Here is a 13,024-nt window from a genome sequence, read left to right as displayed (position 1 = left end):
GGCTGGGAGGATGCTAATGTCCAGAAATGTTAATGGAGGTTAGAGCTTCAGCTGTGGAGGATGTGAAAGCATTGGCACCTATTATGCAATGCGCATACACAGAATTCAACCTCTCTGTTGGGATTCCTCCTTCTGTAGGCTTTGAGACAGTAGAGATTGCTAAACTAAAATGCCATTGTTTCAGGTCACAATTTGATTATTTCAAAAATCCTGAAATGTATGCATGTAATCTATTGATTAATTATTATTTAATTAATTGGCTCATATAATTTATAATAATAAATTTAAATTAATAATTGACATTAATATTTAATATTAATAAGAGATTATTATTTGGAGTTATTGTTTATTAATTAATATTTATTATTTATTTATTAATGATTTTATATTAATGTTATTTATTATATTTATTATTTATTATTTAATTATTTAATTGAGGCTTTAATATTTATTTAGGCTTTATAGTTTAGTTATTTATCTAGGCCTTTATATTTTATTGTGCCTTGGATCATTTATTTAATTGTTAATTATAATAATAATATTATTATTTCCCTTTTACCCCTTTTGGGTTATTTAATTAATTTTTTATTCTACCTACCCTATTTTACTATTGGTTGAGTTATTGGGGTAAGTTAAATTTATTATTTTATTGATATTTGCCTTGGTATTTGCATAAGGGTTGGTATGAAATATATTTTAATCTATTATTTTTATTGGCTAATATTTCCTATAGTTCGATTTTGATTTTCTATTTATTGGTTTTCTTGTGTATTTGTCGGGTTAGCCTTCACGAGAATTTTTCTGCGAATTGAGGAATTTGGATTTTTATTGCTTGGAGCTTTGTTTGGCTTGACTGGAGAATTGTTGGATTGGTCTCTCCTCTTTGCATTTGATTTTTTTGAAAGCTTGTCTACATTGTGCCTATGTGACAGTTTGTTTCCAAGGTTGGGTTTGATAATAATGTGAGATTAATTATATAGTTTAAGTAATATATTTATATACGACTTGGGTATTATTGTTTACTGACTACTAGGAAGAGTTTGTATGTGCTCTTCGTGTTATGTTGGTCTTGTGTATATGTCTTGTCGGAAGCTACATTTATCGTGTTGGGTCTGGATTTGCTATATTTCTTGTCAATCCTTGAATTTATGTGTTGCATTGTGCCATGTCTAGATCAATTTGATGTCGTATTGGAGACTTCATTGTGTGTATGTTTGTAATTATATCCATCCTTTCCATTTTTTGAATTTCGAGTCGTATGCGTTGGAACTGTGTCTGAATGAGCTATTTATCAATGTGCGCCATTGTTTTGCTTAGATGCACTACACCCTTGAGTATATGCACTAATGGGTTTGGCATAGGCGCCAAACCAGAGGGCATAAGTATTGTATAACATCATAAAAGCGCTATGCTATGGTGTATATGCACTATTAAACCCTTCATAAGTGCCAATCTGCGTAATATAAGCATTGTTTTGAGATGTAGATGCACTACTATGCAGAGTAAAGGCGCTAAACTGCTTGATTTGTCTTCTGTGATAGTTGTGATAGTTTTGAGCTTTTTGAATTTTCAGTCTTCAAATTTTGATTTCCAGAGGCTGTCATTTTGGGTTCCTGATTTATTCCAAGACTATATATTTGAACAAATTTTTATATTTTCATTGATGTATGGTTTTATGCAAGATGTTGTGCCTTGCTGACATATTTTCTTAGGCTCCTGTTGAGTACTTTGATATTATTTTTACATGCATGTTGTGTGTGCCATATTGTTTATAAGGTTGTTATGATGCCATGTGTTATTCATGTCCCTTGAGTATTTCATGGATTGATTTACCTTGGTTATCTGGTTATGATATTTTGAGAGCCCTTGTTTATGATAGTGTAATTTGTAACCCTAAGGTCTAGGTGCATGTTAGGGGGAGTGGGCTTCCAAGTGAGTGACTGGGGTTGCGGGGAGTAGATAGCCAATTTACCCAGGGTCTACATCACTAGAATATCTCGTTGGGAGTTTACCTTGTACTCAAGTGTTAACATTAATTAATTAATTCTAGAAGGGTTGGGTAATAGAAATTCATCTTAATAAGATAAGGAATGGACATGGTGGCCCCATTGCCTTGCCTAGGGGTGGTAATTTGGGATAAGATTGGGAAGGCCTTGGTATTCCAGGTAAGATAATCTCTCTTACTCCTTCAAGGTTGAGATGGCTCCGCATGAGCATCTTGGATGTCGGGACAGGTGTCTAGGTTCCCATCATGGTTGCATGCGATGACACTCTTTCCCTACATGTAGGTATTAGCACCTTGAGTTTTGATTTGTTGTATCTTTCTCTTTGAGTTAGCCTTATGTGTGCATCCTTTGGTTGTTAGGTGTCAGCCTAGATCTAGAGTGAGTGGGATCTTGTGCCATCTCCTAGCATGGGGGGTGGTCCTTATGGATCCACATGGTCAAGTGGTTTGATGCCTTCTTCCATTGGGATGTTCTTCGTTGGATTCTCTTGTGCGTGGAAATGGATTCTTCTCTCTTCAACTATGGATGGATACTTGTAGCAGATTGATGTATATAATTCATATGACATATGTATAGAAGCCTTTACCACATCAGGTTCAATACGTCAAGCAACACCAATCAGATCCAGACATCAAGCAGCACCAATCAAGTCTAGACGTCAAGCAACACCAATTAGCAAGCAACAGGTCTTCAGCGGGACGGATCCAGCCAACCTAGCCTCTCACACCAGTCAGCTATACCAGTCAGATCAACCATTCAGTTACTACCCCAATTCATGATGTAATTGTATTGGTAGTTGAGAGCTATGCTCCTTGAGGTAAAATGGTTTACATATTTTTAATGGTAGATGATATATTAGGTGAACATATTGATGTATCATGTTGTATCTTGGATAATGCTCATTAATGGAAATGGTTATATGGGTGTGCATTTAGTGTTATGTGAATATCTATGATGATTAAGCAAATGGATTAGTAATGTGGTAATTAGCATTGAAAATGAAATAATTATGTTAGGATGTTGAATAAGTGATTGGGATTAGGAACATTTGGAATTGGTGCTTAAAAATGAATCTAAGGAGGTTAATGGGATTTGCATTATTAGAAATAGAATCATGATAGATAGTCTAACAAAAAATCTTATGTATGCATGAAAAGAGATAATGATAGTTGAGTTAAAATGTATTAGATGATGATAGTAATCATGATGATGCTATGCTTATGATGGTATATTCTTGATGTGATTATGCTCCATGGATAGATTAGGTAATGGCATTGAGATGCCCTAAGGAAGATTAATTATAGAGTTGTGTTTATTTATGCTTGCGTACAGTACTTTGGTGAATTTGTTCATGATAGTTAATTGTTTATCTTGTTAATGGATGTTATATGCATATGAGTAGTTAGTTGTATATGTTGCTTTAGTAGATGTTTTAATTTTTTTAATTTTTTTTTTTTTTTGCATGTTATTAGTTATATTTCTCTAGGGTATTTTGGCGGGCATTACACTATTCTCAAGAAGGTTAGGGAGAATAGTTATGAATTGAACATTCCACTAATTTAGGGGATTCATCCTATTTTCAATGTTGAATTGCTTTGTCCATATTTCCCACTTTTCCTGGATAGTTTAGATGTTGCTGACATAATTCATGCTAAAGATTTGAATTTGGAAACCACCATTTCATTGGTAAGTGGCCAGATTATTGATGTTCATGTAAATACTCTTTGAGGCATGCAAATTCCTTTGTATTGTGTCTTGCAAGCACACCAACAACTGTATCTAGCCAAGTGGTTTACCAATGAACACATTTCTCAATGTTTCCCTCACTTGTTGCAGTGTACTAGTACAATGTGGCCCATTGCCTCTCAAGGGGGAGGAATAATCCAAAGTGTGTTGGGAGTGGTCTAGAGTGGTCCAAGGATGTTGCAGAGTTGTCTAGAGGTGATGAAATGAGTGAATGTGAGAAAAACTAAAAATGCATTTTTTTCCAGTATTTTCTATGCTCTAGTATTTCACATTCTCAAAGCCCTTCAAAGTGAAATTTGGGGTTGAAACTATAGTCAGTCCCTTAAAATGAATAACATAAGAATTAGATTTAAGAGAATGAAACTAGAGCTCTTTCCAATGGTGTAAGCGGTTTCAGATTTCAAGCACCGAGCATAAAGTTATGACCCCACCAAGTTGGGGTATCTAAATTCCTAGTGTTTTGATAATTGTAATTTTGTTATCTATTTTATTCAACAAAAACTCTTCATTTCAAATTCATAAGAATCCTAAGATTGTTTGAATTTCAGATAATTGTATAAAACTCATTTTTGGATAAGATGAAGACGACTTTTGATGCATACAACTCTTGTTACGAGTTCTAATGTTGTCCATTATACTCACAATACTTGTAGGTTTTTGCATACCTTGTATTGTTAATCGAATTCAATACTTAATTCACATCATAATTGTAGAATAATTTAGTGGTATACGTAAGGTAGAAAAATAATAATATAATTATGCTTAGAATGAGATGTAAAGTATGAAGAATTGTAAGCCATACAAGTATTAGAATCATCTCAACATGCATGGAAGATATCATCATAAAATGTAACAAGATCATGTGTGTAAAGGAGAAGTACCTTCATCATGTATAGTGTATCATTCATAGCCATGGAAGGTGTAGCTATATGGATATTCTCCACATTATTTGTTTGAAGGGAAGGTGCTTAAAGTTAGTATACATTTAGGATGAAGCACACCACTCCTACTCTTCATATAGGAAGTATGCAACATATGATAATCATGGATCAGTGCACTAAGGGTAACCAATAGAGAAGGGAAAGTAATGACTAAATCTTTAAAGGTAGAAAATGTGCCTATATGATGATACATATGCTTTAATGGACAATGCATAGTGTTATTTTTGTGTTAAAATGTCAAAAGTGAGTCAAGAACAATGGATCACTTGTAAAAAAATATAAAAAAATATGTGAAGATTAATAATGAAAGCATGAATAGAAGTTAAGGATAAAGAACCACGGTAATTAATGATGTACAAAATTTAGTAAAAGGGATCTCTCCAAGGGTGGTGGATGGGGTTCACAAAATTATTCAGTAAAAGTTCAAAACACCGATAGGAGAAGATGGATGATATAGACATGATGTACAATTAGTTATTAATTGGATGCATCTAAAAGGTATCCAAAGATGGGTAAGATGGACAAAAGTGATATCACACAAACCTGAGGAGAAAACATATGATGATGAAATAATATTTAATAGGAGTAAAATCCTAGCAAGATCCAAAAATGATGATGCAATTAGAATGTATGGATTTGAAACCAAAAATAGGTATAAACCCTAGGATGGTGTAAGATTAGACAACTGAACACCAAAAATATAAAGGAAAATAACCTTTCATTGTGACTCTATACTAATTAAACAAATTCAAATAAATTCTAGTTATAATTAACATAGAGTAAACAAAAGAAAGTTGAGAATAGATAATCAAACAATTGACGCTATTTTAGGAAATTAAATGCAAGGGATTCATGCACTTAGTTGTGGGAACAATAATGAAGGATCATTTTGATGTAGCACGAATTTGAGTCATCAAGTACAAAAAAACAAATGCCTTTGATATGCAAACTTGAGATTCACACATTCTTGTATCTAATTATAGGCCAATCTTGTGACTCTAGGTCAATTGTGTGACATAGATTTTCTTTGTAACATGTAGATCTTATTTGGCTAGTTATGCACATTTGCTAATGAATTTAACTTGAAGTCTACTTCATTAGTTGTTATGTATTGATAATATTTAAAAATAGCTTAGAGGAATCACCAAATCAAAATGACATTTAAGTTCTCCCAAGTTAAACCCCGTGATAGGAACAACTTTATGGTCATGCAAAAGATCAAAGATAACAATATTAGACAATTTAGATGATCTAGATGGCTTTGACACCGATTAGATTCCTTTTAAAGCCCCAAATAGAAATATTCTAATACTGATTCTTCTTTGCATTGTACAAGACTTTTCTCTTGATATTCAATAATAATAAATGCTTGTTGAAAGTCTTTAAACATTATAACACAACAATAGATCATATAAATGTGTACTAAGTCGACTCATGATAAGAGTGAAATAGATGAGAGTTGACAAAATTGAAATTTGAATTTTTAAATTGATCCTATACCAAAAAATAACAATCATATAGAGTGAATATCCAAACACAAAAAAAATTAATATATTTAATAAATATGTAATATATAGGAGTTGATCCCACTGTGTAACCGTGAAAAAGTGGTATTATTAATGGAGCCACAAAGGTTCAAACCTCATAGGTGTCAGAGAGAAGGAAGAAGAAGAGAAGGAAGAAGGAGGACATGAAAGGAGGAGGAGGAAGACGTGTAGGAGAAGCTGTATGCTCAAAATCTACCAAGCAAGAAAAGAAGAAGAAGACAATTTTATTGTCCACAAGGCTAAGGATAGCCTATGAGACAACCTAAATCAGTTCTTTGCCTATGCAAGTTGATGATGAGTGCTCTCGACTACTCAACATACTCCTCGCTAAATAAATTATACACGAACTAAGATTAAGATATTAATATACTTATCCCTACATTACTCAAATGCATGAAAATAAACAATAAAAAAATGAAGTCACTGCAACCAATCTTTTAATGTATAGGTAATTACATTAATCTGTTTCGAAAAAATGAGCCCAGGACTCCCCGCGTACCTCTGAAAAACGCTCAATGTACTTAAACCTAAATGATGGATTGACGTAGCGTAAATCTCCAAAGGGCAACATGGGTGAAATTTGAATGAAAAGGAAATGTCCTTCATTTGTTCTAAACCTATTATCTGAATTTGTTATTCACTGTAAAAATAAATCTATATTCAAAAAGTGCGAAGGTTCTAAACCTTTTTATCCTGAAGTTCTTGTATATCTAATGAAAATCTATCTGTAAATAATAGTTCATTCCATCTGATTAGCAAGATTGGGAGTTAATATCAATTTCCGAGGCTATTGTGTGCGCAAAGAAATAGAGGATTTCAGTTTCTAAGGTACTTTAAATTTCACAGTTTCTTTTCTGATTCATTTTCATCTTAGAAATGACCAAAAACAGGGCGCTATATTCATGTGCTTATAAGTGTAAATTGTTGTAAAATAATGGGTATTGGTCATTTTCTTGAGCTCTTGTCTCCAGTTGCACAACAGGTGAAAAAGCCCATTAGGGTCCCAAGGGTTCTACAGAGGTTTAACAAGCCCATTTACAGTAAAAAACCATCAGAAATTCTAGAAATATTACAACCACTACAGACTCAATGTAGCCGTCACTTGGACGTTGGTTGCATTAGTTATAAAGCCAATGTGGGGAAAATCAAAAGTTCCTTTAATACCGCAGATTCTCTTCAAAATTTCTGTTTAGGGCATTTGGGCACCCCCTGTAATCCTAACTGGGGATTATTTGCCTATGGGAATCTTAGGGGATTTTCCAAAAATGGGAGTGGTTCGGACTGGACTGATGATGTTGTGTATCTGGATGAGTCTGGTGAGATAATTACATCTAGCAAAGGAATTAGGTCTGTTAAGCCTGGTGAAGATGGTCACATTATGGTTGGAGGTGTAAAGAGGATCTTTTCTGATGCAGAAATCGTGAGCAAAATCATCGAAATTATGAAGAGATGGACATGGGGGCCTGAAATGGAGCTTCAACTGGACCGCTTGCAGTTTTGTATGAAAATGGTACATATTAACCATGTTTTGAAAAGTCTAAAAGAAGTGGAAGTAGCTTTAAGTTTATTCAACTGGGCAAAGAGGCAGAATTGGTATGCTCCTAATGAGCAGACATATGATATTTTGTTAGATGGTTTAATGCGCGCTGGGGATTCTAATGGTATCCAATCTTTGCTAGAAAACATGAAGAAAGAGGGAAGTGCTGTTCCTTTTAGAGCATATAAAAAGGTGATTCAGCACTATATAGCAACTAGCAAATTAGAACCGGCTTTTAGCTGTTTTAAACAAATGGAAGAAGTCGGTTGTCTTGCTGATGTAGAAACGTATAACTCACTGATGAGCTCCTTTTTGAATATGGGTCTTCCATATAAGGCTTTTGAGATTTATGAAGCAATGGAGAAGTCAAGTTGCAGGCCTGATGCACTTACTTTTGAGATGATGATTCCAAGTTTAGCAAAGTCTGGCAGACTTGACACCGCTATCAAGCTTTTTGAAGACATGAAGGCTCAAGGTGTTCGCTCAAATACTTTGATCTTTACATCTCTTGTTGATTCATTGGGAAAAGCAGGGAGGTTGGACATGACCATGAAAGTCTATATGGACATGCAGGCAGCTGGTGTTCGGCCTTCAGCGAGTACTTTTGTTTCTTTAGTAGAATCATATGTTAAGGCTGGAAAACTAGAAATGGCATTAAAGATCTGGGATGAGATGAAACAGGCAGGCTTTAGACCTAATTATGCGCTCTACACCATGATTGTGGAAGCATATGCAAAAGCAGGGAAATTGGATATTGCTATGTCAATATTCTCAAGCATGGAAAAGGCAGGGTTTTTGCCCATGGCAAGCACATTTTCTTCTCTAGTGGAAATGCATTCAGCACGTGGACAGGTTGATCAAGCCATGAAACTTTACAACTCCATGACTAATGCTGGGTTAAGACCTACTCTAAGCACATATACATCACTACTGACAGCATTGGCAAATAAAAAGATGTTGGACATGGCAGCAAAGATTTTGTTGGATATGAAATCTGTAGGTTTCACTGCTGATGTAAATGCGAGTGATATTCTGATGATCTATATTAAGGAAGGGTCTGTTGATTTAGCTTTAAGATGGATGAGATTTATGAGCTCTGCAGGGATAAGGACAAACAACTTTGTCGTTCGTCAACTTTTTGATTCATGCATGAGGAATGGTCTGTATGAGTCGGCAAAACCTCTTCTTGAAACTTGTGTTTCGTCCGCTGCTAAAGTAGATCTGGTGTTATACACATCAATTCTAGCTCATCTAGTACGATGTCAAGATGAGCAAAAAGAAAGGCTTCTAATGTCAATTTTGAGCACCACAAAATATAAAGCTCATTCTTTCATTTGTGGACTTTTTAGTGGCCCAGAACAGAGAAAGGAACCAGTGCTTTCTTATGTAAGGGCATTCTTTCAAGGTATTGACTATGAATCAGAGGAAAGTGGAGCACGATACTTTGTCAATGTGCTATTGAACTACCTTGTTTTGATGGGTCAAATAAATAGGGCACGTTGTATATGGAAAGTTGCATATGAAAATAAACTTTTTCCTAAGGCAATTGTCTTTGATGAGCATATTGCTTGGTCCCTGGATGTTAGACATCTGTCTGTTGGAGCAGGATTAGTTGCTGTGATACACACCCTGCACAGGTTTAGAAAGCGCATGCTTTACTACGGTGTCATTCCAAGAAGAATAAAAATTGTTACAGGATCAACCTTGAAAATTGTGATAGCACATATTCTCAGTACAGTAAATTCTCCATTTGAGGTTAGCAGGATAGTTCTGAGGGCTACAGGCGAGTCTGTTCTTGAGTGGTTTAAAAAGCCAATTGTTCAGCAGTTCCTTCTAAATGAGATTCCTTCAAGAAATGATATTCTTATGCACAGGCTCAATACCCTATTTCCAAGTTCATCGCCTGAGGTTCGGACATCTTCCTCCTCCAGAACAACCAGCCTTCGTAACTAGTGGCAAGACAAAGAAGTGATGGAATGACTTTTAGTCTGAGATTTTCTTAGATATCGGATTTTGATATTCAATATAAATCAATGGAGTTGATTTCAAGCTCAAATGGACATCCTCAGAATCTTAATATTTTTCCACAGAAGTAATTGTGTGTCCTATTGTTTACAAGCTTGATTGTTTGGTATCGAAAATTTAGATAAATACCAAAATGGCTTAATCATACATTTGCATTTTAATTGCTAATTTGTATATTGTAGTATTACAGTTAATATTGACTCGTCTTGATGTTGGTTTTGCTAAGGCAAAACAAAATATCAAAAGTGCTCATTAATTGGAGACTAATTTTCTGATCGTCCAAGGATCTTAGACAGGGTGGCATGTGTTTTCTTTCCTTTTTTGTAATTTGTATGTAATGTCCCCTTCCTAATTTGCCCTAAAATCACAATTATAACAAATTAGGGTTAGGGTTACATCTTACTAAATAAATCTTTCCTCAATAATACAATGCTGAATTTGGATCCTACAATGACAACATAAAAGACATATGCAACATACATTCATACATACATACATATATATAAACTATAAAGTTAATCATTAGGGTTAGTCGAGCCGCATTATATTCATAGAGCATAAACACATTGGGGGAAAGAGACATGATGGGTTCGCCTGAGGCCATTTCTACACCAAGCCTAAGAATGGATGTCTACCACAGCCCTCTTGCTTGGTGGCTTGTACTTGCTTTCCCCAACCATGTCTCGTCTCCCTACAGTCAGTTGCCATCTTGTGGAGTTGGGCAGAGGTTGTAATGGGTTACTTGACTCTCTAAGTGCCCTTTTTGTCCTAGGCCACAGTGGTCCTTCTAGGATGGTGTACTTACAAGCCTGCTCGCCACCCATCTCTGACACCTCAGGCCCTTCCTCTCTCAGTGTGGATTTCAGACAGTACGGATATCTATTCCCTAACATAGAGGCATACACTTAAGCATAAATCTCACATATAAAGATGCATACATATACACCTAAAGAATTGACAAATATGATCCGAGTATTAGTTATACCAAGATGTTGTACAGTTAGATTGCAATCCCTCAACTGCAATTAATTGATGGACTGATCTGATATTAACTGCTGGTGTTCGATGCTATGCTGGAAGTGCGATCTGCCTTTTGGGGATTGGAATGCTTATTGCTTGCTGATCTTGTTAATCTAATTCTTATGTTTCTGCAGAAGTATTTGGGAATGATCGATGATGAATGATGGTGTTTGATATTGATATTTTCCGAAGGTGTATCTCGCTGATCGCTGATGATACTGGAATCTGAAGATGTGTTTTCTGATAACTGATGATGTTCCATAGAATATTAGTTTTGATAACAGAAATCCGAGATATTTAGAGGTCCGCTATAATCCGAGTTCTTGACTGGTATTGATTCTTCTTTGATTGTTACTTTTAATCTTATGGACTAGTTCTTCTTGTTATCCAATCTGATTGTGTTTGTGATGTTTGATCTGCTGGTGTTCTTGTGTTCTTCGATGCTGATTTTCTGATGATAATTTTATGATTCATAGATGATTGATTCCTCCCCTACCTTTGATTGGAGTTCCTCCGTATATACCCTTTAATTATTAAAAAAGGGTTATGTCCCCTCCTACAGTTACCACCTTCTCAAGAGTGCTGTCTCTTAAAAAATGCCTTTGTCCTTAACTAGCAGATCACTGCTGCAATACTCAGAAAACTGATGTTTGTTTTACTGATTTTTCATTGTGTTCATCTACACAAAATCTGCCTTAGATCTGCACTTCAGTCAGATTTTGATCTGCACTTTACTCTGCTTCAGATCTGCACTTCAGTCTTCTTAGATCCGAGTCTGCTTTAGATAGGAAGAATATTTCTTCATTTCTCCTTGCTTGCCACATTTAACACACTTAGTAATTCATGGTAGCAAAAATCGTTTGGGGAAAAAATCAGCAAACCAAAAGTATAAGATGTTTTGAAAAAATCTGGAAAAAATCGTATTTAAAAGAAACATTAAAAATTGTAGAAAAAGAGAAACTATTTTTTTTAAAAACTTAAGGGCATTTCCATAGTATAGAGATATAAAGAGCAAATAAAATAGAGTTTAACCCATGAATTGTAGAAAATATTTTTTTGTTGTTTATATTCATATTGCTGATTACATAGGCAATTATTCAGTTAACTTTTTAAGAGTGCGGTCACCAAATACACCAAATAGTTGTCTAAGTTTGAGATCAAATATGGGGTAGAATTCAACAAAAGGCATTTGTTTAGCTGAAGTAAAAGATTAGCAAGCCACTGGTTTTGGCAATAGAGACAAATTTTAATGATTGTGTGTTGGAGGCTCTTTTATTACAACTATGTAAGATTGTTTGTTGTCGTTAAGATTTATTTCGTGGAGCACTTTGAATATATTGCTCACATAATGAATTGTATGTCTTTGTTTGAGCAAAAATTAACTACATCAATTATAAATTAAATATCATATATCTATATCCATATATATTATATATGTCTTAAGACGTTTAGTGTTGTGGTAGAAACACTCCATTGGTGAGGCAGCTACCAAGGTTCAAACCCTTGCTGGGCCATTGAGCTCGTGGGCTTTCTACCTTTGTTGGGTCGTTGAGCTTGTGGGATTGAACAAGTGAAGTGTGGGGAATGATGAAACCCCCAAAAATGGACACAACAAACTTTTTCAGCGTTGATTCCACATTGAGTCTGATTCCATCTCAGATCAACCCTATTTCTAAGCAATTCAGTAATTTCACAAGTCTTTCTAGGGTTTGGCAAGTTTTTTCAATTTTTTTTTTCACTTTTTTTACCATTTTTTGGGGGTTTAATATGATTTTAATGTGATTTAAATGCAAAAAATCATTGAAATTTGGGTCAATGGTTTTTTAGTGAATCGGGATTTTTTCCGGGAATAAATCAGCTGGCTCCTGGATTCAAGATTAATTGGGTATAATCACGATTTTTTACAGACTATTGCTGCTATGCGTTTATATATTGACTTTTCCAAGAGGCATGTCTCATCCAAAGAGAGACAACGTTTCAGTTTATAATTAACCCTTCACCATAACACCTGGGCGCTAGACATAAGTTGGCCCATACAAAAAATTATAAATATATTTATTTAGAAATTTAAATCCCCAAAGTGGGGCATGAGTTGCCAAGGGTCAGCCCCATAAATAAAAACTTTCTTTTAATAGTTCTTCCATTTGATTGCTATCACAAAGGTAGTCGGCCATTAAGAATTTAACTTCATTTTATTGTTGT

General features: G+C 34.9%; 1 protein-coding gene across 1 annotated transcript; it reads left to right on the top strand.

Annotated features, from left to right (window-relative positions):
• The first annotated feature begins 6,715 nt into the window (after window positions 1-6,715).
• LOC131055438 (pentatricopeptide repeat-containing protein At1g79490, mitochondrial) lies at window positions 6,716-10,079 on the top strand. The gene has a single exon (XM_057989922.2). It carries the CDS (start codon window positions 7,175-7,177, stop codon window positions 9,728-9,730), a length of 2,556 nt encoding a protein of 851 aa, XP_057845905.2. The 5' UTR covers window positions 6,716-7,174; the 3' UTR covers window positions 9,731-10,079.
• Window positions 10,080-13,024: the final 2,945 nt, after the last annotated feature.

This window comes from Cryptomeria japonica, chromosome 11 (assembly GCF_030272615.1).
Source record: "Cryptomeria japonica chromosome 11, Sugi_1.0, whole genome shotgun sequence".
NCBI lineage: Eukaryota > Viridiplantae > Streptophyta > Pinopsida > Cupressales > Cupressaceae > Cryptomeria > Cryptomeria japonica.
The sequence above is the reverse complement of the archived record's forward strand: the minus strand, read 5'-3'. Positions and strand labels throughout refer to the sequence as shown.